At 36.3% G+C, this 25,652-nt stretch overlaps 2 protein-coding genes across 15 annotated transcripts in view; one reads left to right on the top strand and one right to left on the bottom strand.

Moving 5' to 3' along the window:
- LOC149647208 (uncharacterized) overlaps positions 1-25,652 on the top strand; it is a 172,120-nt gene that overhangs the window by 10,104 nt on the left and 136,364 nt on the right. The window contains exons 2-8 of one of the 9 annotated variants that reach the window (XR_016371893.1): positions 56-100; positions 172-243; positions 296-385; positions 1,527-2,575; positions 2,671-2,881; positions 10,760-10,903; positions 10,972-11,233. Coding sequence is in view for 1 of the 9 variants with exons in the window: in XM_089850074.1 (XP_089706200.1) it covers positions 10,760-10,903; positions 10,972-11,041 (214 nt within the window). In the remaining 8 variants the exon portion in view is untranslated. Of the gene's footprint in view, positions 1-55; positions 101-171; positions 2,576-2,670; positions 4,671-4,766; positions 4,896-8,802; positions 8,852-10,654; positions 10,728-10,759; positions 10,904-10,971; positions 11,234-25,652 lie in introns of those variants that run through there. The other 8 variants (XR_016371891.1, XR_016371892.1, XR_016371890.1 and 5 more) reach the window with 8 other exon arrangements.
- LOC149647217 (uncharacterized) lies at positions 14,164-23,521 on the bottom strand. Of its 6 annotated transcripts, XM_089850072.1 has the most exons (6): positions 23,076-23,338; positions 19,935-22,996; positions 19,802-19,879; positions 18,008-19,698; positions 16,606-16,911; positions 14,164-16,294 (listed from the first exon to the last, which is right to left on the bottom strand). In XM_089850072.1, exons 5-6 carry the CDS (start codon positions 16,903-16,905, stop codon positions 15,521-15,523), a joined length of 1,074 nt encoding a protein of 357 aa, XP_089706198.1. In that variant the 5' UTR covers positions 16,906-16,911; positions 18,008-19,698; positions 19,802-19,879; positions 19,935-22,996; positions 23,076-23,338; the 3' UTR covers positions 14,164-15,520. The 6 variants fall into 6 exon arrangements, with proteins under 6 accessions (XP_089706198.1, XP_089706196.1, XP_089706199.1 ...); XM_089850070.1 differs by having other exon boundaries at positions 18,008-19,879; positions 23,076-23,344; XM_089850073.1 differs by having other exon boundaries at positions 18,008-20,130; positions 20,222-22,996; positions 23,076-23,342.

The following is a 25,652-nucleotide window of genomic DNA, read 5'->3' as shown; positions in this document are numbered from 1 at the left end:
TAATATTTTGGTTTTCAAAACTTGTTCATTTTAAATTTTAATTAAACTTTTGCAGGGATTTACTGGAAAAGAAAAAGATTGAAGATCATTGCGCTTCATGGTAGCTTTAATTTGCTTGTTTGGCTTGAGAATTTATGTCTTTTGTAGCTGCATTCGTTTTTTCTTCAACAGTTATAATTAAACTATTTCGGTAATTCGGTTATAATAAAGGGGATGACGTACTCCGTGGAAGAGCTTATTATGGTAGTGTTACGATAGAGGAGTGTTCAAAATTTCAATTTGTTTCGTAATGTAGCTAATGAACGGTCCCTGAGGTTCGAAGAAGTTGAATCGTAGGATATCACAGTATGTGAATTTTGAAGGAAAACATAATATTTATATAAAAGTAAGAAGGAGACGTCTGTTTATTTCTTTACTCTATTTTTTCCAATAGTAGAATCCAAGCTTAGATATATAGTGAGACATCCTGTAGATATAAGAATTTTTCAACGTTACAATCTACTCTTTCCATGGTTATATTTTTCACCTCTCCTAGTGACGATTACGTTACTGAGAAGTGTTGCACTGGGCATGTCTGTCTGTGTGTCTGTCACAGCGTTTGCAGTTGGAAAATTGGCGCAAACGTGTAAGCTATATCCGGACCGTATTCGCAGTTCACGGAAAGCAATACTAGCTTCTACTCCATTATCATCGTTAGGGTTTAAGAAGTACGCGGCGATTGGCAAGGGTTACGAGAAACGTTTAGCCTTCCAATGGCACGGCTTCCACCAAAGGTTCATGCAATTGCGCTATTTGTTACCCATTGTAGGGAATCGGCCATCTTATATACCCTAAATTTCCAAAAAATTGTTAAAGAGGCATACGCTTGATGATATTAAGAATAACGTTTCTTAAAACGATTTAACTAGAATTAAGTTAAATTACTGGCGATTAAAATAATTAATATCAGTTAAATTTATTTAATTATTTAAGATAAACCTCTTAAGTGGTCTCGACTCGGAGAGGTTTTAAATTTTGATTTCCCAACTTGTTAGTATAGTACCGGATAGATAGGGAGAGGCTGAAGATGCTGTTATTATTATGGCCGAAAAAGCGCAAAATTGAGGGTGTTAGGCCTTGGCTATATAGGATATCGGATGAAACTTTTTCGACAGCTGCAACTCGCGTGGCCAGGCCAGCAGACTTGAGCTTTTTCAGAGTTAGCGTTTATTGAATTTCCCCTTAGTTTCGTCCCCATTGATCGCTACTGGCTTCTCTCACATTTGCATCCAAATACCGAATCGCACACTATCCTTTCCTTTTCTTCGCAACTTGTTCGTACAAAACGAAGAGTTTTCGGCCAAAAATTGGTAGACGCTAAATTTCTTGAAAAGTTGCCAACCATATAATTTTAGGACTTTATTCTAACGGAGTGGTAGCTCTCTTAGATGAGACTTCATACTGCCTTTAATGAAGGGTTTTTGATTGTTGTATTGTTTTAACTGTTTTGAAAAATATAAATTGATATGATATTGTTTTTAAAATAGATTCTTTCGCAACATATACTGTAAAAATTCAAAAACTTTTAAAGAGAAAAAACAGTTACAATACAAGAAACCAATTTGATAGATCACGTCTGTTGATGTTTATCTGATTGCAACTGGTAAGTTCAGCAATGCATGCCTTCAATAAAAGCAATCCGAATAAACTTTTCTCAAGCACTTCTAAGCCCCCCCCCCTGTATCATCGTTTTTGTTTGAAGCAATAAGCCTAAAATTTCACTTACCAAGAGAACTTACTGAATCTATTTCTATTCCCAAATTTCAAGCTTGTACAAAATATAATTTAGGAGATATTATTTACAAGGATTTTACGGTTTTTCGTTTGAATCCGCGGCCATCTTTGAGAATGTCACGACTAATAGTAGCATAAGTTTATAAGATATGTTCCTTAAGTATTAAACTACTTTTACTTCGTAATGCTAGAGATTTACAGCTCGAGTTAGTTCGAGAACAACGAGCGAGAATTGACAACACTCTGTTTAGTAGTCCATCTTACTATTTAGTCTGTACTTAGCCTTTGAAAACGCCTCACCAGGAGTCGCTTTACGAGAATCTATGACGTTTCCCCTACGTCACTTCATGACAAGCTGTTATGATAGTAGTCAATATCTTCCGAAAAAAGTAAGCATTTAAAAGTAGCTTTACAAAGGCAACGCCTGTAAACTTTATGGCCTGTATTATTATTGCTGGTTGTTAACGTCTAATAGTATTTGTCTAATATGTGTAGAATCTATTTCGCAATATTCCTGATTCTGCACTGTCAGGACGTGACTTTTTACCGACAAAGGTCTTTTTGTTGGAAATGGGTTTTACTTCATGATGATGATTTTTGTTATTTAAATAAAGCTGACATTGAGCTAATTTAAATTACTCTCGATTGAAAACTAATAAGTCGATAGCTTAAACGTTCACAATTTAACATTCTTTCTCACTATGCATTAATCGAGATTCAAGAAGCATCCTTAAGTCATTAGAAACGTAATAGCGGAAAGTATGTCACTTTCAATCTACGCAAAGCTACATTCTTTAGGAAGGTTAGTTCCCGTGTTATAGAATGGACCTTTTTCAGTCAAGTTTAAAATTCTATTTTACCTAAGTGTTTACACTTATTGGTGCTGTCTCCCCACAGTGAGCACGTGTAAGAAGTACAGTCAAAGAGGGAAAGGGGAAGGTAACTAAAACGGCGCAGCCCAATATCTCTCTCACGCGCACCCAGCTTGGCGCACAGCCGAGGAGCCAGACATCACGTGATCTTTCCTTGGTGTTTACACTTATTGGTGCTGCCTCCCCACCCACTGTGAGAACGTGTAAGAAGTAGAGTCAAGGAGGGAAGAGAGAAGGTAAGTAAAACGGCACAGCCCAGTATCTCTCTCACGCGCACCCAGTTCGGCGCACAGCCGAGGAGCCAGACATCACGTGATCCGTTGAGAAGACTAGCCTTAAAAAAACTTCTCTGAATTTTTCCATCTCTGTTGCGCATGTGTGAATCTCTGATATCGAGCCACAGATCAGTACCGGTTTTGAAAGGGGGGATGTCTAAGAATTTGGTTCTCCTTCTCATAGTGCTCCCAGGGGTCGCTTCTACATGTTTTTCTCTGAAACGCAACTCTTTTATCGATACGTATCGCATGTGATACTTATTGTTGTTACGATACTTGAAGGAAGGAATAAGTTAAATAACCTGAAAAGGGATATACCAAATCTGATCGCTTAAGCCACTTAATGATGGAGAAAATTTACCGGGTGTTAGAGGAAATATTCGCCTTAAACGTTTATCTACAAAATTTAGCGATCTTTAAGATAGCGTGTAAAGATACTTGATTCCGTTGGAAAAAAGAGAAATTCTATTATGCAAAATAGTTGATCGTTTTCAATTTGGGTCGTAGCGCCGCGCACGCCAGGCATACGTGTCGAGGTTATTGCTTCTGAGCACTTTCATGAACGCTTCATTTAGCAGAGAGAGAGAGAGAGAGGGTTGAAGTATATACATTGGTCGAGTTAATTCGAGGAGAATAGTACACGCTCCATTTACCCAATTTTCACTGCCTAAAACCTGAACCCAGTATCGAGGCGGCAGCACGCCATCCTCCATCGGCTACAGCACGGACTTTGTAATTCTAGAGAGGACCTGCAAAGAAGTAAATTTTTTGCAGCCCATGCTTAAGAATAAACCTTCTCCCATTATCTACTTCTAGACAGTCTTTGGAAATATCGAAAGATACTCTTACCAGCAGGGATATTAGATGTTTTAAAGGGAATGCGAATTTAAAATTTCATACCATATTTTACCACGAAAGTGGTATTATGTTACACAGTTTCAAGTCTCTACTTTCAAAATATCAAGTTTTTAATATAATTGAACCAAAGTTTCTATTTTTAAAATCCATTGATAAATCACGAAAACTCAGTTACGATATATCAATAATTTTGTCTTGTCGAGCTTGTTCGCCCGTTTGATGACATCACTATGACGTGAGGAAAAAAGCGGGAATCCTATGCGTGTCTCGAGCTTCTCGACAGTCGCCAGTCTAAACTCTAGCTCTGATAGCGGAGAGAGTGGCACCATCTCGCGTTAGAAATATACACCGTCAGCCTACGGGAAAGGTTTTACCCTTTCATAAAAAGTGCATTTCAAATAATTTCATATGAAGCTTTTTCAAATGCATATTGCCAAATAACCATTATATAAATCAGAGGTTTTTCAAACGTAGGTTCTCATTCCCTTTAGGTAGTAATAGTTTAAAAGTAAGAAAAATGTTCGGACGGGCTGACTGTCAAGCCGATAGTAATCTTACATTTCAACTTCATCATTTTCAACAGATTAACAAATCGCTACCAACGTTTTTTCTATGAATAATTGGTATCTGATAATCTGAAAAATTATATAAGTATGTGTAAAATGTAAGACAATGTTTTTCAACCACAAAAAGGGTTTGAGACATACTTAAACATAAACAAAGACATCTCCTTTAAAATAGTAGGGCAAATCGAAAAATATAAACAGTTTAGCTGACAAGCACATTGAAATTTAAAACCTTGGTGGTCACGTTCCTTTTCATTTTTTTATTTGGAAAATTCTGGCGATTGATGTGCGTGGAATATTAAGATCTTTGACTTCATACCTTTGTAGTGAGTTGTCCTGGCCGAGAGGCAAATCACTAAAAAAATTAGACTGATAAATTACAACGATTACATTCCAATTAATGTGTTGCATTTTGATTTTAGCTTAGTTTTTATGTCTTTCGTGATGAATTTACCTTACAGTAGACATTAATCTGGTTGATATCGGGCAAGTTTTCCCCTTACCACACCGGAAAGTCTGAGCTACTTGTTAATCCAACGACTGACGTACCTGCCCCTCGGGCTTGATAGCTGATCATAAGTAACATATTAATAATAAATAAGACAAGTAATTTTTTCGAAAGAAGTAAAAGATAATTTCCGTTGACCATCTTATTTTTTGTCAAGCGATCTCTTGTGAGGCAATGTCAGTTAGTACTTAGACAATTAAACACAGATGAATTGTCTGGAATGGAGATACGGTGCGTGGTTCTTTTAGGGCATCGCCTTTCTATTGAAACTTTTTCGACTCAAACCATAGCCATAACATAAGGCTTATGAGTCGAATTAAGTTTCGAGACTCTCTCGCTAGGGGCAACAACAGGCGGTGTCATTAGAAGAACGGGGGTCTTAGCTTATAATTTTTCCAGCCCATATGTGTTTAATGGTCTTAACAACACACTGAGTTGACGGGAACTTTCCTATCCCGTTTTCACGCAAAACCTCGAACTCTAACATGGGAACAAACCTCCGTTTAAAAATTCAACTTTATGGTGTGATACTTATTTTGATTATGTTACTTGTTACTGACTTTCATTTCAGTTTTAAAACGTAGATGTTGAGGTTCTTTATCGTGCATGGAATAATGAAGTAGCGGTTTATGGTCACACGTCTATACCTCTTGTTTTAGGGAACCTTTTAGGATCCCCGCTTCTCTTTCTCAAGAAGCGATCAAGTAAAATACTTTCGGTCACTTCAGTTTCATTCTAAAATTCCGCAACCGAAGTTTTAATGATTGTCAGAAGTGGTTGAAATATTTTTTCATCCATCAATTAAATTTAATACAAATATAATACCATATTTTACGTAAATTTCTGTCTCGTGGTTGAATTTATTGATTTTATTTCCAATAGTTCTTAGGAAAGATTTTTTTGTTTAGATAGGAGCGGGCTGAAAACCAGTAGTATGAGAGTCCGGTTTTTTCGGTTTCGAACAGAGACCGAGTACCAAACATTTTTTCATATTGAGTATCAAGACGAGTATCAAAAATTCTTTCGAGTATCTAGTATTTTGATTAGGCTAAAGTTTTTTATTTATTTTTTTTTGAGTATTTATCGAGTCCCAAATAATAATAGTCGAGTTTTAATCAATTAAATTTCTTGAAAATAACTTTGATATTCAGTTATCTAATATCTAACAAGTTTAAAACATAGCGAACAATTAAACATTATAGAGGTTATTTTCAAAATAAACGCACATGAGCGCATCTTCTGCTAAAGTTATAAATAAGCCTTGGACGCGAATATTTGCCGAGTATTTAAGAAGTTAAAAAACTACTCGAACCTTTCTCGAGTATCGAGTAGAGTACCGGGCTTGATACTCGAACTTAACGAGTACTCGCGTGCCACTGCTAAAAATACTCTTATCCGTAATTGTTGATTTCGTTGTTGACTCGTCACATCGTTTAACGTAAAAATCCATGATCAAGAGCTTAGGTGGCTTTCGAGATTAAATGTATGACACCCTATAGTAATCTACTCCAGGACTTTTTAAACCCTCTTTTGTTTCATATTAAAGCGAGCTCAAGTTTGCTTACTCCTTCAAATTCTTTGCTAATCTGTTTTGAGCCCCTTCTCATAGAAATATTTCAATCAAGCTAGCTTACCACGTGTAGCGTGATGGGGAAATACCGATCAGTCTTAGAGCAACCCTTTTACAATTTTTCCACAGGAAATAAGTTATTCAAATGGATCATTTTTACGATAAATAAATGCAGCGTTAACGTCTGCTGAAAAATATTAGGGAAACGTTGATCCTTCAAAACGGTTTGATGCTAAATATCCTAACCATCACTTACTCTTGTATAATAATAATAAAAAGAAGACATAAGCATATGAATTATAGCATAAGTAAATAAGATATGTTCCATAAGTTTGTCACTGGCTACTGAGAGCTTGTCATAGATGCTTGTAAAGCGACGCGTGGTGAGGCGCTGTCAAAGGCTTAGTGCAAACTAAATAGGATTAGATGGGTCTCGTACATAATCCCCCTGGACATAATCCCCCCGGACAAAATCCCCCTATTTTGGATTTGCCAAGACTTTTTCCCCCCGATTTAAGACGTGTTTGTACAAAATCCCCCCCAGAGAAAACGTCCCGGACAATATCCCCCAAAAGGAAAACTGTTCAACAAAATCCTACCGAAAGGATCATTTTATTGAAAATCCCCCAGATAATAGGCATTTAGAAGTAAAGGTAAAAGGAAGCCCAAATCCAAAGATTATCTTTAATAATAATGCAAAAGTATAATTCACAAGAGTGAAAGGTATTGCAAACAATGTTCCTAAACCAAATGAAGTAAACTACTGATTTTGTTTTAACTTATTTCCAAAATTCCAATATTTTGGAAAAGGCGGCATTTTATGGTTAGTCAGCAATATTTTGGAAAAGGCGGAAATTTATGGTTAGTCAGCGATATTTTGGAAAAGGCGGAAATTTATGGTTAGTCAGCAATATTTTGGAAAAGGGGGAAATTTATGGTTAGTCAGCGATATTTTGGAAAAGGCGGAAATTTGTGGTTAGTCAAAAATATTTTGGAAAAGGCGGCAATTTATGGTTAGTCAGCGATATTCTGGAAAAGGCGGAAATTTATGGTTAGTCAGCAATACTTTGGAAAAGGGGGAAATTTATGGTTAGTCAGCGATATTTTGGAAAAGGCGGAAATTTGTGGTTAGTCAAAAATATTTTGGAAAAGGCGGAAATTTATGGTTATCAGCAGTATTTTGGAAAAGGCGGAAATTTATGGTTAGTCAGCAATATTTTGGAAAAGGCAGAAATTTATGGTTAGTCAGCAATATTTTGGAAAAGGCGGAAATTTATGGTTATCAGCAGTATTTTGGAAAAGGCGGAAATTTATGGTTAGTCAGCGATATTTTGGAAAAGGAGGAAATTTATGGTTAGTCAGCAATATTTTGGAAAAGGCGGAAATTTATGGTTAGTCAGCGATATCTTGGAAAAGGCGGAAATTTATGGTTAGTCAGCAATATTTTGGAAAAGGCGGAAATTTATGGTTAGTCAGCGATATCTTGGAAAAGGCGGAAATTTATGGTTAGTCAGCGATATTTTGGAAAAGGCGGAAATTTATGGTTATCAGCCGTATTTTGGAAAAGGGGGAAATTTATGGTTAGTCAGCGATATTTTGGAAAAGGCTGAAATTTAGGGTTAGTCAGCGATATTTTGGAAAAGGCGGAAATTTATAATTAGTCAGCGATATTTTGGAAAAGGCGGAAATTTATAATTAGTCAGCGATATTTTGGAAAAGGCGGAAATTTATAGTTAGTCAGCGATATTTTGGAAAGGGCGGAAATTTATGGTTAGTCAGCAATATTTTGGAAAAGGCTAAAATTTATGGTTAGTCGGCAATTCATACTATTTTCTCCATCATTGGTTCCGCTTTTCCTCGTAGGGGGAATACTACTATTTTTACTACTATCCTACTAAAAAATTTCCACTGTGGAAAACGACCTCTAAAATAGGAATGACCCCTGAAGGGTTCGTCTCCAAGGTGGGGATTTCGTTCCGTAAGCGGGGGATTTTGTCTCCAATTTGGGAGGGATTTTGTCTCCAGTTTGGGGGGATTTTGTCTGCAAATGGGGGGATTTTGTCTTATGCCCATTTGGACGGGGGGAAATTTTTGGGGGGATTATGTCCAGGGGGATTATGGGAGTCACCCAGGATTAGATGGAAGTCCTGCAAAATTAACCACCGAGTGTAGTCGCAATTCTCGCTTGTCATTCTCGAACAAGCTCGAGCTGTAAGTCTCTTATCATTACGAAGTATAGGTAGTGTCATACTTATTGAACATATCTTATAAACTTATGGCGTATTTATACACATGGGTGTTAGAGCATGGCATTGCGCCAACTGGGTTTGTAGCGTTCCTTCAATATAGTTTCTAAAATCAACTCCTATTTTTTCTCAAGAATTCATCGACAATTTACTTTTATCCGTCATCATGTTAAGTAGAGGTCTGTGCAATTTATGGAAACTTATAGTGTTATCATCTTATGACATACCCCAGATGAAATTTATGCCGTTAAAAAATAAAATTACCTTAAAAAATCGTTTGTTTTTTCATCAGAAAAATTATCTCTTTAAATAGAAATCGTTTTAGCGCAAGAGTGAGGAAAACCTATTACAAAGGTTAAGGTCGACAAGATGACCCAAAGGCTATTTGTTCCTCACGAATAACAGCAGTATATTTAATTCACTTGAAGTGAAATGTCTCTTGAATGCAGACGCCACTAAACCAATGGCGGATGGCGCAGTAGTCCTCGTTTTTTAAGACCAATTAAATGCTAATTATTTTGTAATAAGAGATCATTTAAATAATTTTCCTTTTATATTTACGCCATTCTTTTAAGGTAATATATTATGTTGCCCTTTATTTTCCTTTAAATTAAATTTAAGAGGTCCAGAATACAGTAGTTATTTCTTAATTTAGAAGTTTTCCTAATTTGAACGAACTGTAGTTGCTAGGGTTGTCAATAAACCACCTAAATTTTGCTTTGGGTACAGCTAAACCAAGAAGCGATGTCTAGTTTACTATAGGAGAAGTTATAAATTCGCCACACCAGCATCTCATTGGCTCTTGAAAACTCACGTCATTGCGACGCGAATGACGAAAATAAGGTATTTTCCAACTGAGGAGAGGCGAAATAGCCCGGCCTCCTTTTACGTCCCCCCCCCCTTGCATTTTGAAAGGGGGACTGGGACTATGGCGGGCGAATACTTAGACATCTTATACTTTCTCCCTAGTAAACTAGATATTGCTTCTTGGATAAACCTAAAAAGTGTGATTTTAAACATGGTGCCGGGCGTGGGTTCTTATCTAAAAGGGTCTACTGCCCCCGTAGAATTCGGCTCATGGTCTTCTATTTTTTTCTTGCCTTTAGAACAAATGAAGCTGAAGGTCATTATAGTCACAACCAGAAGTTAAAAACGTTTATCTGGGAAGTATAAAAGTTTTGGAACTTTTTCGACTCAAACCATATAGCCATAACATAAGGCTTATGAGTCGAAAGGTTTCGGGAATCTCCCGCTAGGGGTGACGACAGGCGATGCCATAAGAAAGACTGGGGTTTTAGCTTATAATTTTTCCTGTCCATCTGTTTTTAATGGTCTTATCTTGAAGTTTCGTTAGTTCTTTATTGTTTGCGAGCACCTAAGCCCTCTAGTTTGAAATCAGGGGCAACAAAACTATAATACCAGGACACGGTTTCTAATGAGTCTTATACTTCTCAGGATAGAAGTCATTATCGTTTGTCCCTACTCTTTAGAGATTCCGATCCATCGGCTTGGATATATGATGGAGCAATCAAGCGATAGAGTAGGTTAATCCCTGAGAGCTCCCCCAGTCAAACACTATACCGAAGCTAATTCATCTCTTACGACTCACGTTCTACACAAGTTCTTTTCCAATTGACAAAGAGTGGGACGTACATTTTCTAAACACTTTTCAGAAAATCCACGATTGCGATTGAAACTGAACACTTTAGACTATTTTATCTTTTGCATAATTTGCGTAGGACTTTGTTTAAATAATTTTCATTGACCTACACTTAGAAAATACATTGTTCACTATAAAATAGTCCCTGACTTGGTGCATTTCTCCTTTTCAACCAATCAGATCATAGTAACATTTTCGATATTGATGCTCTGAAAGGTACTCCTTATAGAAGTTGTTGCGAGAAAGCCTCCAAAAAGTTTCCCAAAGATCTAAAGGGAATAGCTAAAATAGAAAATATTGTTTTATTGTAAATTATTTTACAAAAGGTGCGTTCAGATTATCCTAATTTAATCAGCAGACATGGTCAGGATGACGAGTCTATCTGACAAGACATGAAATGTGAATGAACTAACTGACCAATTTTTTTGCAGTGCTGGGGATCCGCTATTAATTGGGAGGGAACCAATTAGAACACGGCTAATAAATCCATGTGAATTTTTAACCAATCACCGCTCGATTGATTGTGACGTCAAGTCTGGTGAATTGGGGAAAACGTCATGCTTATTTCTCATCTGGTATTAAGAAGTATAGCTAAGTTCATATTTAGGATTATAATTATGACATCTTTGTTCTTTGTTCTTAGCCACATCGTATATACGATGAGCTATTATCTGACCTGGTGTGTAGAAGAAGAAGAAGTAGATGAAGAATAAGAAGATGATGATGATGATGTTTCGTTCGCTATTTTTAAATAGTACTTCGAAAAATCACTACTAGGTGGCGCTGGCTCCATATTTTTCATGTGAACGATTTTTAAATTTATAATATTAATTTTTTTAATGTATGATGTTATGTTACCTGAACGTTCTTTTTAATAAAATATATTGAAGAGCGGTGTTGGAAAATCCTTTTCACTCTCCCGTTAAAAAGTTATATCTTTCAAACTGTCTCGTGTATATTTATTCATCGCTGATCCTTTCCACCATGCAGTCCAACTTCTCTCCTGTCGAACTGTTGAATATTCGCAAAGAAATTTGAATCTATAGCCATCTGTACCAAACCTTAAGAACAGTTTCCTTTGTTTCCATTCTTTGTCAGTTTGTGGTTTTTGTGCCATTTATATTCTTGTATATATTACATTCCTGTATTTGAAGACACTACACACCGTCTAGAACCTTTGTGGAACTTTGCAGTCTTCATCTAAGGAACATACCGAAACTGATGTAGGACCAATATATTTTTTCTAGAATCCCGTGTGTCAAACGTGTGTGGTTGAGTATAGGCAAGAAGAAATATACTTATAAGAAGACCTAAATCGCCATGGTGCTCACATGATACTCGACAATCCCCCTTCATGAGTGGAGGAAACGTAGGCGGGACTTAATATTTTATCTTACTCCATGTTTTCCACCATCTATCTCTTTTACCTTTTCGTTAAGCCTTGGTTTGGTTTTCAAAACTCACGAAATCATAAGTATAGTACACTTGATTTGTTTTAGAAATAATTACAGAGCGATTTTCACGTGGAGGCACAAATTCAAAATCCATCAAGTTAGGTTCAAAATATTTAACTATAACTTGTTAATGGCAATTGAAAACAACTGACGTACCGTTTCAGCACCAAGGGCAGCCTCCATTTTCTATTTACTTTGCTCAAGGGTTTTTTCTCTAGTCGGAATACGTCTGTGTGCCCTATCCCCAAGGGATCCAATGGGAAAGCGCAGAGCAATGACGGACATGAAAGTGGTAGGGCTTACTTGTCCCGTCACACCAGCGTAAGAGTAGAAGCCCAAAGTCTGGCGAATTTAAGCCTTCTTGTGGTATATTTCTTCTTGGTTTAGGTATCCTAGAACTTCCCTTTCGTTTATAGATCGGGACGTAAATGATACAATTTCACTATCTGTCAGCTTCACTAAAACTCCGCCGTTGTTTCTCGTTTCACAAATCGAAAACGACTTTCCATTTCCATGCATTATATTTAGGTACAGTCTCCAGTCAGAAAAAGGAGACAGGCAAAATCGACAACATATTTCCTAGAGTTTGATTGTCTGTCTGCACCTCTATTATCGCTCACCTGCTTTGACGAAAGACGTTTAAATGTTTTTTTTTTTTTGCATTAGAGGGACAAAAATTTGGTTATTTAAAGTTGATTCGAGTTCTCTATCTTCTACCAGATGCAGGGTTTGAATTAAATTTAAAAAAAATTCAGCCCAAAATAGGACTTTCTTAAAATGTTTCATAAAACATAGTATTGTTAAATTAAGTTTTTGAAGTTGAAACAATAAATAAACTAAACTATATTTAAAGTGAAATTATTTAAGCACTCAAATTCATCTAAATTGAAGATTCTACTGTGGATTTTATTAAGTGGGTATTTTAGTTGTTTATTATGGTTTGTAAAAACTAAAACCAGGGATAGATTTAATTTTAGAAGTAGGAATGGAGAACGTTTAGTATTTACTTCAGTCCGACTCATAGCCCAGTATAGAGCCCCTCCCTCCAACACGTAACAAAAATTATAAATTATCTTTTTGGTTGGCTCACTTAAACTACGTTTTGATGACGTTGCTGACGGGGATGGCGAAAAATACGCAATTCCTTTTTACCTCTGTTGCTAAGACCCCTCGTCTTCTTTCATACCCCCCGTCCCGGTGAAAGGGGTTCGAGTTGCTCTGTTCTCCATTCCTACTTCTAAAATTAAATCTATCCCTGCTAAAACCCAATATAACACATGGGTATTTAACTCGAACCCTGAAAATCATACTGGGCATCATTCACCCCAGCAGTGTCTACCTTTCTTGTATTTTTATTTGCCATTATTTTCACTAAGGTTTCCTTTTTCTACTGATCACACAAATGACAGACGATTGAGTTGTCGAAGGAATTTTAATCTTGATAGCATTGCCCGTATATTTAAATGGAGTCTTTCATAATTATTACATCGAATGAACGTCAGCTAAGTCAGTCCGCATGGTAATCAGATCGCTGTCTGCGCAATATCATTTAATGCTTAAGAAATCATCCTAAGAAGTGAAGATTTATGGTGTGAACATACAGTATTATTATTGAAACTACGAAGGTATTTGTTTCAAGTTGATTGATCGATGTGCTATTGTAATTAAAGACTGCGTACTCGCGCTAGAATTCGTATGCATAAAGCAAAAGAGAATAGCATTTCATTGGCTCAGAAGGAAAGGCACATGGTTCCTACTAGAGGTGCGCTTTTAACCGTTTCAATCGAATAATTCGATCCGGTATTCGAGGAGCCCATTTTCACTATTCGACACGAATATCGAATACCAAACTGACTATTCGGTTAAAGTTTGACTACCATAATTTTAGGTCCTTATTTCATGAAATATCATCCCAATTTTATTTGCCTCCCATCAAAAACTACCAGCAAGTGCCTAGGAAAATTTTAGAAATACTTGGCCACCAATGAGGAGAGGTATTTTGAAATTTAGAAGTTTCTAAATGTTTTTCTCCTTGCTTTGTATTAACTATTCGCGAATATTAGGCTGACTACCCGATTAATCGCGAATAGTTAAGCCTAGTATTCGCTAGTATTAGGGTTAACTATTCGCGAATACTAGGCTTAACTATCCGTACCAAGGGCTAACTATTCGGTATTCGATTTGGAATAAACTATTCGAATCGGTATTTGATAAGGAAATTCGGTAACCAATTCGATACCCAAAAAGTGGTATTGGCACACCCCTAGTTCCTACGCATTCCACATTGCCTTCCTAACTGTAATTTAATTCCCTAAATAAAAGTTGGATTTAATTTTTTATTGATTCTTTCGACTAATGAAAATGGTAATAGAATATCCTATTTTAATAATTGGCCAATCTACGACGTGCATATGTAAGCTATCGTTCAAGCGCACTTAAGAAAATAGCGAAGCTTCAAACTTGTTAATACATAAACATCTTAGGAATGAAAGTGGTCTTTTTCAAATGCGGGTTTCGTCTCTTCTACAACAAAGTGTAGAGGCGGCAGCGGGTTTCTATCTACCCACTTTAGTCTGATCTTTTATCGTTATTCAAAGCTTTCAAGCATAGAACGTACATCTTTTCAGTCCCTTCGATACAAATGAAATATTCATGAAGTCCATCTTCTGTGAACCGAGCAAAAAAAAATGTAAATTGAAAAGATTTCCAGAATATAGTTGATCTTATTTTATCGATAACCTGAAAAGTATGAGGAGAATTTTATTTTTGTATGTCATATAAAGCATGACATAAAAGAGCTCCGTAAAAACAATGTATAGATAATATGAAAAATAAATCTAAAATTTTTTTAACATAAACAGTTCATTTTATTTTTCTTTATAAGAAAATAGCCGAGTACAACGCGTTGGGTTCAGTTGAACAATAAGTATGACAATATCTATACATCGTAATGCTACAGACTTACAGCTTGAGCTATTTCGAGAAGGACGGAAGCGAGAATTGAAGACTTCACTCGGTAAAAATTGCAGTCCATCTACCAATTTAGTCTGTACTAAGCCTTTGACAGCTTTACGAGAATCTATGACGCTTCACCTACGTCCCTTCATGACAAGCTCCCAGCAACCAGTGACAAACTTATGGAACATATCTTATGAACTTATGGTTGAGTTTATATCTGTTAAATTCTTAAAATTGAAGTTGTAATGGCCAAGACCTAACTTGTAAAGCATAATAATACGTAAAATGATAACTATGCTACTCGGCGCTGCCCGGGCGTTGTATGAAAGTGGAAACCGGTAATAGATACCAAATTCTTAAGTAGTCTTTGGACCAAAAGCTAGGTATATCTAAAGGACTTATATAGATAAAAATAAATAATCTACGAAATCCAATTTCATAGTTTTTCGTTTGTTATTCAAGCCTTTATCGTCAGTCAACGTAATTTATTGATATGTTCTTATCTTAAGTTCAATTATTATTTTACGTGTTCCGTAAGACCTATGGACGATGTTCACATACAAGCAGTGAATGCGCCCTAAATATAGGCTCCGTGAAAGCACTTTTTTAACGTTGCACTGCTCTAGAGACTGAGTTGCCGAAAAATACCGCCAAGGCTTAAAGAATAACAATAAGTTCGAAAAACGGTTGAAATGAAAAGCGTACTGAAACATATTTTCTGTGACATAGTAGTCACCATGTAAAAAAGTGTTGAATTGAAAATTTCGAGCATAGCTGGAGCTATAAGTTTCGAATGTAATTCATTAAGCTCATAGAATTCTTCGCAAAAGATTTATCGAGTAAAGCTCGACACATTAGCTCCAAGTCTTTCTTAAATGTTGTCGGGTCTTTGTCAAACGACAACGCCGCGCATTCGATAGCTTTTTCAATGGAATGGACAATCTTTCCACCGTTAAAGTAATCAAACTTAAACACCTCAACGACGCTCTTTCTGCTAGACGCGTCTAACGTCTGTATCTTAATAGAATTCTCCTTTGGTTTCAAGATAACCCCAACTGTAACTCGACCATTCACCCTCCGGCTTTTGAAGATTATGGGAAACTTAATGAAGAACAGTGAATAGTACCGCATCGCCAAGTCCGGACGTAAAAACGCTCGTTTAACGTATGCTATGAAAATAAACGTCGCTTTCAAACTATGTTTGGTTTTTATAACGCTGAATATGTATGTTGACTGAACGCATCTAAATTGAGAGACACGGTTATACGGCAAGTCCAATTCCAAAGTAGACGGTGGTAAATTATCTTCCATGACAATGGCGGGTTTGTTATTGTATAAGACGAATTCGAAAAACAGGAAACCCATGCGATTCTTCAGTTGAATTTTAAGGGCCAGTGTACAATGAACGTTTAAATTTTTATAAACATCTGGGTCAATTTTTTCCACCGAAAGAATGTCGTTTTTATCCAATAAGGTGTCAGTAGCCGTAGAAGCCATGTATAATTTATCACCCAAATCAACGTGCGTCGCCTCAAATTCTTTGCAAAGTAATTTCTGTAATTGTAAATAAAGCCTCAGGTTATTATCGCTTCAAAACAACAAAGATAGTCAAAATCGAAATAAGATGATGCTTTTCAATTGCTAATATTTTTACGGATACACTCTTCCTATTTAGTCTCTACTAAGCCTTGGACAGCGTCTCACCAGGCGTCGCTTTACCTCGTATCTATGGCCTACCTCCCTCACTTCATGACAAGCTCTCAGTAACCATTGACCAACTTATGGAACATGAACTTATGGTATCACGTTGTTTCCTATTTATTAACAATAATTTAAAGAAGTGAAAGTTCATTTTTCCGTTTTACCTTGAGCTTGAAGGCTTTCCCGACGCAAATCGAGTCACAACCGTTTTCTGGGTCGCAAGTCTTGTTGTCACAAAATAATTGCTCGAAATCGCGAACGCCATTTTGTTTGTTTTCTTCATATGCGGAGTAGAATTTTGTTGGGATTTCTGCTAAGTCCCAATCGGAGTTAATGGATTCCACACTTTCCATATGTTTTGAGCAACGTTTCCAAAAGTTTTCGAGATCTTCAATCGAATCAAATTTTACTCGCGAATCCTCTCCTAGGTGGCGCCACCAATCTTCGCTTACTTGCTCGCACATTTTTATCTAAATAAATTCATCATTAAGTTTATTAATTTTGCTGGTATGAGATATGGTTTCAGCGGTGTATTATTATAAATATTACCATAAGAAATATACCACCAAGTATAACATTCAATAACATACGTTTATATGGGGGTTGATTTTAAGTATGACTTGCGCAGACCAACATGATATTTGTCAAACTATCAACTCGTTATTCGCCAAACTATCAACTCGTTATTCGTCAAACTATCAACTCGTTATTCGTCAAACTATCAACTCGTTATTCGTCAAACTATCAACTCGTTATTCGTCAAACTATCAACTCGTTAAATGTCAAACTATCAACTCGTTAAATGTCAAACTTTCCACTCGTTAAATGTCAAACTTTCAACTCGTTAAATGTCAAACTTTCAACTCGTTAAATGTCAAACTATCAACTCGTTAAATGTCTAACTTTCAACTCGTTAAATGTCTAACTTTCAACTCATTTGTCAAATTATCAACTCATTTGTCAAATTATCAACTCATTTGTCAAATTATCAACTCATTTGTCAAATTATCAACTCATTTGTCAAATTATCAACTCGTTACTCGTCAAATTATCAACTCGTTACTCGTCAAATTATCAACTCGTTACTCGTCAAATTATGAACTCATTCGTCGAACTATCAACTCGTTATTCGTCAAACTTTCAGCTCGTTAAATGTCAAACTTTCAGCTCGTTAAATGTCAAACTTTCAGCTCGTTAAATGTCAAACTTTCAGCTCGTTAAATGTCAAACTTTCAACTCGTTAAATGTCAAACTTTCAACTCGTTAAATGTCAAACTTTCAACTCGTTAAATGTCAAACTTTCAACTCGTTAAATGTCAAACTTTCAACTTTTTAAATGTCAAACTTTCAACTTGTTAAATGTCAAACTTTCAATTCGTTATTCGTCAAACTATTCACTCGTTATTCGTCAAACTATCAACCATTGAAAGTACAACTGTTACTTAAGAAACCAAATGAAAATGACCTAGAAACAGGTACTTGAATTTCACACGCGTACTATAAAGTGATTTCTGACAAACAATGCATTTTCTAGCAGGAATTTTAATGAATAAATCATAAACTCACCAAAATATGCCGAGAAAATCGCGAGCGAAGAAGGCGCGTTTAATATTTTAAATGAGGAACGACTTGCAAAACAGTTGCGAGACTAGTTAGTTCTCGAACCTTCAACAAGTATGAAGGTCTTCTTCAAGTATACTCTTAAAGGAAGAAGAATTTCTTCTTCTGAAGAAATCTTAACTGGTTCTTCTATACGTTAAATAGATGTTAGAGGAATTTGTCAGTGTAATATTTTCCCATGGCTGTTTACTCCTTTTAAATTGTTAAATAAAATGAAATTCAAAGTCCTTGAGATTTACATTAGGGCATGGTAATATTTAATCATCTTTATCCTCTTATTATTACAAAGCCACCAATGTCGTAAAAATTCTGAGATGGCCGTAGCTCTCTTAAGCCTTGTTCACAGTTACACGAGAAACCGGTTAGAACTTAGAAGCGATTGAAAATGCTTCCAAAGTTAAGTGTAAACAAAACTGACACTGGAGAAACGCGGTTTATTAAAATTACTTCGCTAACCATCTTATCATTTCTAGTTTTCAAGGTTATTCATTTTACCCGCGATGAGACTATTCTTAAGGGTCTTAGCAGACAACACTAACTGAAGCGTCTTAAGTGTGAACAGAGACTGTTGAAATCGCTTCGAACTGGTACTAAAGGTTTCAAAACTAGTTGGGCAAATGATTGAACATAGCTTTAGATAAGATTGCATACTGCCTTTAATCTAAGACCATTAAAGACATGGTTTAGAATGATAGGCTGAAACCCCGGTTCGTCTAATGGCATCGTCTACCGTCACCCTCAATGGGAAAGCCACGAAACTTTTGCACTCGTACACCTTATGTTAGGGCTTTGTACTCAAAAGCCTTATGTTAGAGCTTTGAACTCAAAAGCCTTATGTTAGAGCTTTGTACTCAAAAGCCTTATGTTAGGGCTTTGTACTCAAAAGCCTTATGTTAGGGCTTTGTACTCAAAAGCCTTATGTTAGGGCTTTGTACTCAAAAGCCTTATGTTAGGGCTTTGTACTCAAAAGCCTTATGTTAGGGCTTTGTACTCAAAAGCCTTATGTTAGGGCTTTGTACTCAAAAGCCTTCTGTTAGGGCTTTGTACTCAAAAGCCTTATGTTAGGGCTTTGTACTCAAAAGCCTTATGTTAGGGCTTTGTACTCAAAAGCCTTATGTTAGGGCTTTGTACTCATAAGCCTTATGTTAGGGCTTTGTACTCATAAGCCTTATGTTAGGGCTTTGTACTCAAAAGCCTTATGTTAGGGCTTTGTACTCATAAGCCTTATGTTAGGGCTTTGTACTCATAAGCCTTATGTTAGGGCTTTGTACTCATAAGCCTTGGTTGAGTCGAGAAAGTTTCAATATTGGTCGCTGCCCTAAAAGAACCACGCGTTGTATCTCCATTCCAGTCCATTTGTGTTTAATGGTCTTAGCTTTATTGAATAAGGAAGGTTTTATGATTGGATGTAACTTTATTTTTTGAAAAGTTTTTAATGAAATACGTAAACATGACTGTCAAGCAGCTTATTTGTCAGACATTTTTTTTTGTCCATGCCGTTTTCATGTTAACTCCTATTTATGACTTATCTAAATAAAACCTTACTTTCGAAATTTAGCATTACGGCAGAGGGCCAAGTCCTATTTCTTGTTATTATGTTGCTTAAAACTTAATTTTAAAGACTTGAATTTCCTCGTCTGTCAAGAAAGCGGGAATAGTAAAAATATTTTAGTATTATAAAAATTTTTACAAAATTGAGATACAGCTAGTTATAGAATAGTTTCTAAGAACAAGATTTACCAAGGGCTGGTGTTGCAAATAGCTTCCTAGAATTTGGGTTGTTGAGAGAACCTTTATTTTTTGAAACTAATTAACAGACTGAAAAATTAACTAGTCTTAATATATTTGGTAATTTTAGTTAAATGAAGATTACCTTTGATACGGATAAACTTTGCGACTTTATTAGCAAGTTAATGGCTTATTCTTAGCAATGTAAATGAAAGAAACTTCTTGCGTTGAAGGTGGAAGAGACGCGGCACCCCATGGCCACGTGCCCCTTTTTTGTAAAATTCCACTATCTTCTTTACCCAAAAAAAAAACAGGAAACAGTTTTTTGGCTGTTTTCTATTCTAATTAGTTTCATATTTTTGCATTGTTATTATTTACGCAAGGTTATAGACAAATAGGACAAGTTCGTTTACTACAAACTGAGAAACCAACACAAAGGGGCGTGGCCGCCATTGGGGTATCCTCCCTCTCGTCAAGAAGCAGTTCCGGAGATAAATTATTCGAACTTTAGTCAATTTACTTCTGGTTAAAAGTAATCTTATTTTATTTTAAATATAATACACTTATTTTAACTATAATCAAAAACTGATTTATGTACTAAGAACGTCGGATCGTAGCTTTAGCCTCTAGTACCATCCTTGCAAACTTTATTGAGAAACTTCGTCTGCGTATATTTTGACTCGACCCACAAATTCTGTATATAGCGACTTCTTGAGATCGAAAATGTCATTTTTAGCCATATCGTAGTATACGATAGGCTCTTAGTTTGACCCGAGCCGTCGTAGTAGTAGTAGTAGTAGTAGTAGTGGCCGGGGTTGTCGCTTCGTTATCGTCAGATTTTAGCTTAAAAGGAACTTTATATTACCACAACCCACCCATAGGGGTTACAGGGCTCGGTTAGAGATTTAATTATAATTAAAATTTTTTCAGGTCAGACCCGGGAATCGATCCCGGGTCGCTGGCGTAGTAGACAAACGTTCTAACCACTAAACCATAGAGACTTGGTAGAAACTCCGAGTTTTTTATTATTTATTTTTATCTCTAAAATGTCGGGGTGATATGGGGTGGGGTACCTCTTAATGTGTGGGGTCGGAAACTTTTGAATTTTTATCTGTGGGGTCGGATGCTTATGAATTTGTATGTTTGGGGTTTTTATATTTATTTTCTTTTTATGTATGTGCTAATTAAATAGATAACGATTTTTCTACCGCGCTCCTCATGTGTTTCGTTCTCGTTCGGTAGCTATCGTCATCTATGTTATATTTGACTGGAACGTTTTGGCGGTTAATTCAAATGTGGGTTTAGATAGAGCTAACATAGTGTTAAATGAGCGTTATGCGTTTGATCATTTTAGCATTGCTAAAGGTAATTCGAGGGGATAATCACTAAAATGCGTAATCACTATAACTAAACTTTCTCTTTCAAAAGTTTCTGGGCATAAGTCCTTGTTAGAAATTTATAAGATGCGATAAGTGTGCATCGGCATAAGTCTATGTTGTAAACTCATCGAGGGGATTATCACTAAAAACTATCTGTTCTTCGATTCGCCGGAAAATTAGAATTACAGCATAAGTAAATTTATACGGTTATAATTTAATCACTGTTTAGAGTGGGGAATCGAGGGGCTATTCACTCTGATTTTATGCACGGTAAATCATTTAAGCATTGTAAAAGATAGCGCTATTCACTCATTAGGGTAAGGTATAGAGGGGTTATCCACTCATTAGGGTAGGGTATAGAGGGGCTATTCACTCGTACGATATGGCTACTATTACGAGCCCTTGGGCCGTCTTGTTATATCTATTTTCGTGGTTAAATTTTTTTTCGAAATTGCTATATACAGAATTTGTGGGTGAAGTCAAGCAGACGAAGTTTCTCAATAAAGTATGCGAGGATGGGTAGTGAATTTGCTACGTTCAAAGTTCTTCTTACATAAATCCGTTTTTGCTATAATCTATTTACTTCTGGTGAAAAGTAACATTACCTAAATGGATCCAATAGGTAAATTTTGAAAACCGCGTTAATGAAACAAGGGAAAATATATTCGAAATCTTAAATACTGCCACTGTTACTACTATCACGAACGCCTGTGGTCAAATTAATATGCTCTCTAATTTATAAAGACACCGAAATTTAAGAGTTGCCGCCCCTAAACTTACTATCAAAACATCGCTATAGAAAGAAGAATCTTCTACCACTACCGATGCCTCAGGCTAAATATGCAGCAGTCTATAGTGTCAAAGGGTTTTTAGTTAAAGCTAAATAACCCATTCGAGGTTTTCAATATAAATTATAATTTATCTGTAAGATATTAAATTTGAAGAATATTCCCAACTTTGTTTGGGTATTAAATTGAACGTGTAAAATTTGGTTAATTAAGTTAAGGTGTCATGGATTTTTAATTAAATTTGGAAATTTAAAATATTTTTCGAAACTTTCATAGACAAGATGAAGTTAATTCCTTTAAAAAGATTAATATGAGAGAAAAAATGTTAAATTTAATAACACCTCGTACATAGGGGGTATATCTTTTAAAATCACTTAAAGGGAGGGTGAAGTAGAAATTCGAGTGATTTTTAATCGATTCTTCTACTAATTATAAGACCAGTCTGCATAGTGAAACATTCTGGAAATACAGTCTCCAAATAATTTTAAAATTCAAATTAGGTTCAGATATTATGGATAATTTGAAATAAGCCCCTCCGACCAATCACGTAACGCCCTGTCTTCTTGTTAACAAAATTCTCGTGGCACATTTATTATCATATTTTGCGTAGCTAATTACAATTTTATACCATGCATCCTTTATCCAACCTACAAAACTCAATCAAAAGAATCGAACAAATCACTGAGTTTAAGAACGCCTTTTAAAGAACTACATCAAAACAATATCGTAATTAAGAATTAATCTATTTTAACCAATTTTAAATTAACAATGGACACCTTTGTAAACAAGACTTGAACCTCTTAAAGGTTGCTCCAATAAAAGTATTTTATTATTATTATTATTATAAATGATCATCCGGCAAAAGTATTGCAACGGCAACCACTTGGTTGACTGCCGCACTTGTTCAAGTCTCGAATGTTCCTGATGCGGCATAAATTCCAGATGGAACAAGACAGAGTGCAACCGAAATCAATTTGAGATTGCACCTCATTCATTAAGTCACTGGCAACTACCAACGCAACAAAAATGAGAATAACAGCCTGCAACCAAATTAAAATAAACACAATCAGAAAATCTCAAGCAGCCTATCAAACAAGCAACTTTTTTAAAATCACTTACCTTCATTTGAGAATGCCGGATTTTGCTTTTCTAAACTGTAAATTGGTACACTAAATAAGTAAAGTGTCTGACGTTCTATTAGAACAAGTTTTACAGTAAGCTTATATAGAGGAGAATTTTTTCTTATCTGAATTTTGTTTTGAAATATACAGACATTGCTAATAAGAATGCGTTTTGTAATGTCTCAAGTGAGCTTCATATCAGACAAAAGTTAAGTTCAAGTTTTAAAACACAAACGGGTTTTCACAATAACTAAAAAATATTGATAACTTTCTTGTAAGACGATGAATTTCGTGGCTAATCTTGTGATCGATAATTGTCTTAAGAAATACTGAAAAATAGCTCCCCAGATTGCTAAAATAACAATAAAAGCATGACTCACAAATCTATTACCAGATCATATATCTCTCATGCGCAAAATACAAATTTCGGCTCCAACTTCAAATCACTTTAACCATAAGTTAATTCGAAAGATGTTCCATAAGTTTGTCACTGGTTACTGAGACCTTGTCATGAAGTGACGTAGCTGAAACGCCATATATTCTCGTAAAGCGACGCCTGGAGAGACGCTAAATAGGAAGATGAAAGTACTTCAAAACTAACCGAGTGTAGGACTTCAATTTTCGCTTGTCGTTCTCTAACTAGCTCTCAGTAAGTTTCCAGCATTACGAGTCATATACTTATGGAATATATCTTATAAACTTATGGTGTCACTTATAACGCAGGAGTAAACAAACCTTAAACAACTGATTTAACATTAAGTTAGAAACAAATCAATGAACTGCATTATCAAAATTTTGGAAAATTAAATTTAACGCAGATAGATAAAGGTTGAAGTGCACGTTCTGGTCCATTAATTAAGATCTAATAAGACTATGGTACGAGTGTGTTATGAAAGACCTGGAAATTAGGATCAGTGTCAAAACGCAAATGCAAATTCAGGGCTGATCTGGTACTAAAAAGCCAAAAACCAGTGTTTTTTTTATAATAAAATTCTAGACAATGGAAGAGAAAGTCAGAGCTTGCTGGGAAAAGAATTGGGGGTGAGGCCCCATTATTCCATTCCATCATTAAGGGCCCGAAAGAAGGAGTAAAATGGATGCAGACCGACGAGCGTTGATGAGCTTAAAAAGCTTGTTCCACCCAAACCCAGTGATCCTCGAAATTTATCCCTGAATAAAAAAAAGTTTAAAGGTGCCTCTAGAAGTTTGCTCCAGAGTTGGGAAAATCGTGCGAAGCTACAATTTTTCATGGCTATGTTGTTTCAAACGGTCAGTGAGCACGTATGAGAAGGAGAGTCAAAGATACAAGAGCGAAGGTAACTATAACGGCACAGCCCGATATCTCTCTCAAGCGCACCTACCTCGGCGCACAGACGAGGAACCATACGTCACGTCAAAGAGGAGAGAGAGAAGGACGTTGAAACACGCTTTAAAAAATCCGCTGAAAAACGAGAAAAAAAGGGGGCAGTAAGATCTATTTTCAGTAAGTTTAGCTTCAGGACGCATATCCTTTGCGCATGGAGGGCGGGGACCTGCTAGGTTTGTCTCTGTCATCCCCTACGTCAACCATGCGTGAGAGAGCTGCGCTCAGGTGCCGTGGCGTACCGTAGATTTATACTCGTTTTCACCACGCATGGATCACGGCTGCCTATACTGATGCTCTCTCCTTTTTGGTCACGAGATCCATTGAGCAAACTAGCCGTAAACAAACTTCCCCTATTTTTCCCCCTCTCTGTTGCCCCGATCAGGGAGGAGAGACTTGAAAGGGAGTAATAAAGTGAAAAGGCGGGTTCGTTCGCTTCGTGACTAAACTCATCTCTCTCCCGCGCTGGCTCTACCACTCGTCGCGGTGTCCGCGCGCATGCGTCAAATTTAAAAACCCGCTTTGAACTGGAAGGGGAAGGTTGTTTTTGAATATCAGTCATGGTGAACTATAAGAAGTTGGCGCGAGTAAACCAAAGAGGAGAGTAAACGACGTCCCTCGCGCCTGCGCGTTAGCTAAAATCGTGGAACGGAGATAGAAATTCCTACCCTCACTTTTTTTCCCCTTACCATTTTTATGACGGTTCTTTTTTGCATTAGATCAACACTCCCTCTCAAGTCTCTCCTCCCTGCTGATACGGAGCTGTATCTCGGTACCGGTTTTGAAAGAGGAGCTGACGGAGTATTTGGTCTCTCCGAATGTAAAAGCACCTTAAGCTAAGATCGAGAGAATAAAGAGCTCAGAGAGGAAAAATTCTTTATCTAGTGATTTTTCCCTTTTTTCTGTCTCTTGTTTAGGCGGGATGTTTCCCGAGAAGTGATTTCGGAAAGAGAAACTCCAATAGAAAGTACACGTGTCTTGGCTCCTGAAGAGATTTTCCTTTTTTAAACCTCAAAACTCTCTCTTATATATGTCTAGAGAATTACATTTCTTTCTTTTTTGAAAAACCTTTAAAAGGATTTAGGTTTTCTTTCACTTTTCTTTCCTGGAAATTTTTCCAGTCTCATTTTTAATAAATAAGGATTAAAATAACAAATTTGCATCTAAATAAAAGAAATTTTTTAAAAATATTACAAATCTTATTAATGTCTT

This window comes from Phalangium opilio, unplaced genomic scaffold (assembly GCF_054372755.1).
Source record: "Phalangium opilio isolate 3A_F unplaced genomic scaffold, DU_Popi_V2 ptg000089l_1, whole genome shotgun sequence".
NCBI lineage: Eukaryota > Metazoa > Arthropoda > Arachnida > Opiliones > Phalangiidae > Phalangium > Phalangium opilio.
This window is presented reverse-complemented; position numbering and strand designations above follow the sequence as displayed.

Coding starts and splice junctions, on each gene's coding strand:
- LOC149647217 (XM_089850069.1), bottom strand. CDS start 16,905: ATGTGCGAGCAAGTAAGCGAAGATTGGTGGCGCCACCTAGGAGAGGAT. Junction 16,295..16,605: donor GGAAAGCCTTCAAGCTCAAG/GTAAAACGGAAA, acceptor TTACAATTACAG/AAATTACTTTGCAAAGAATT.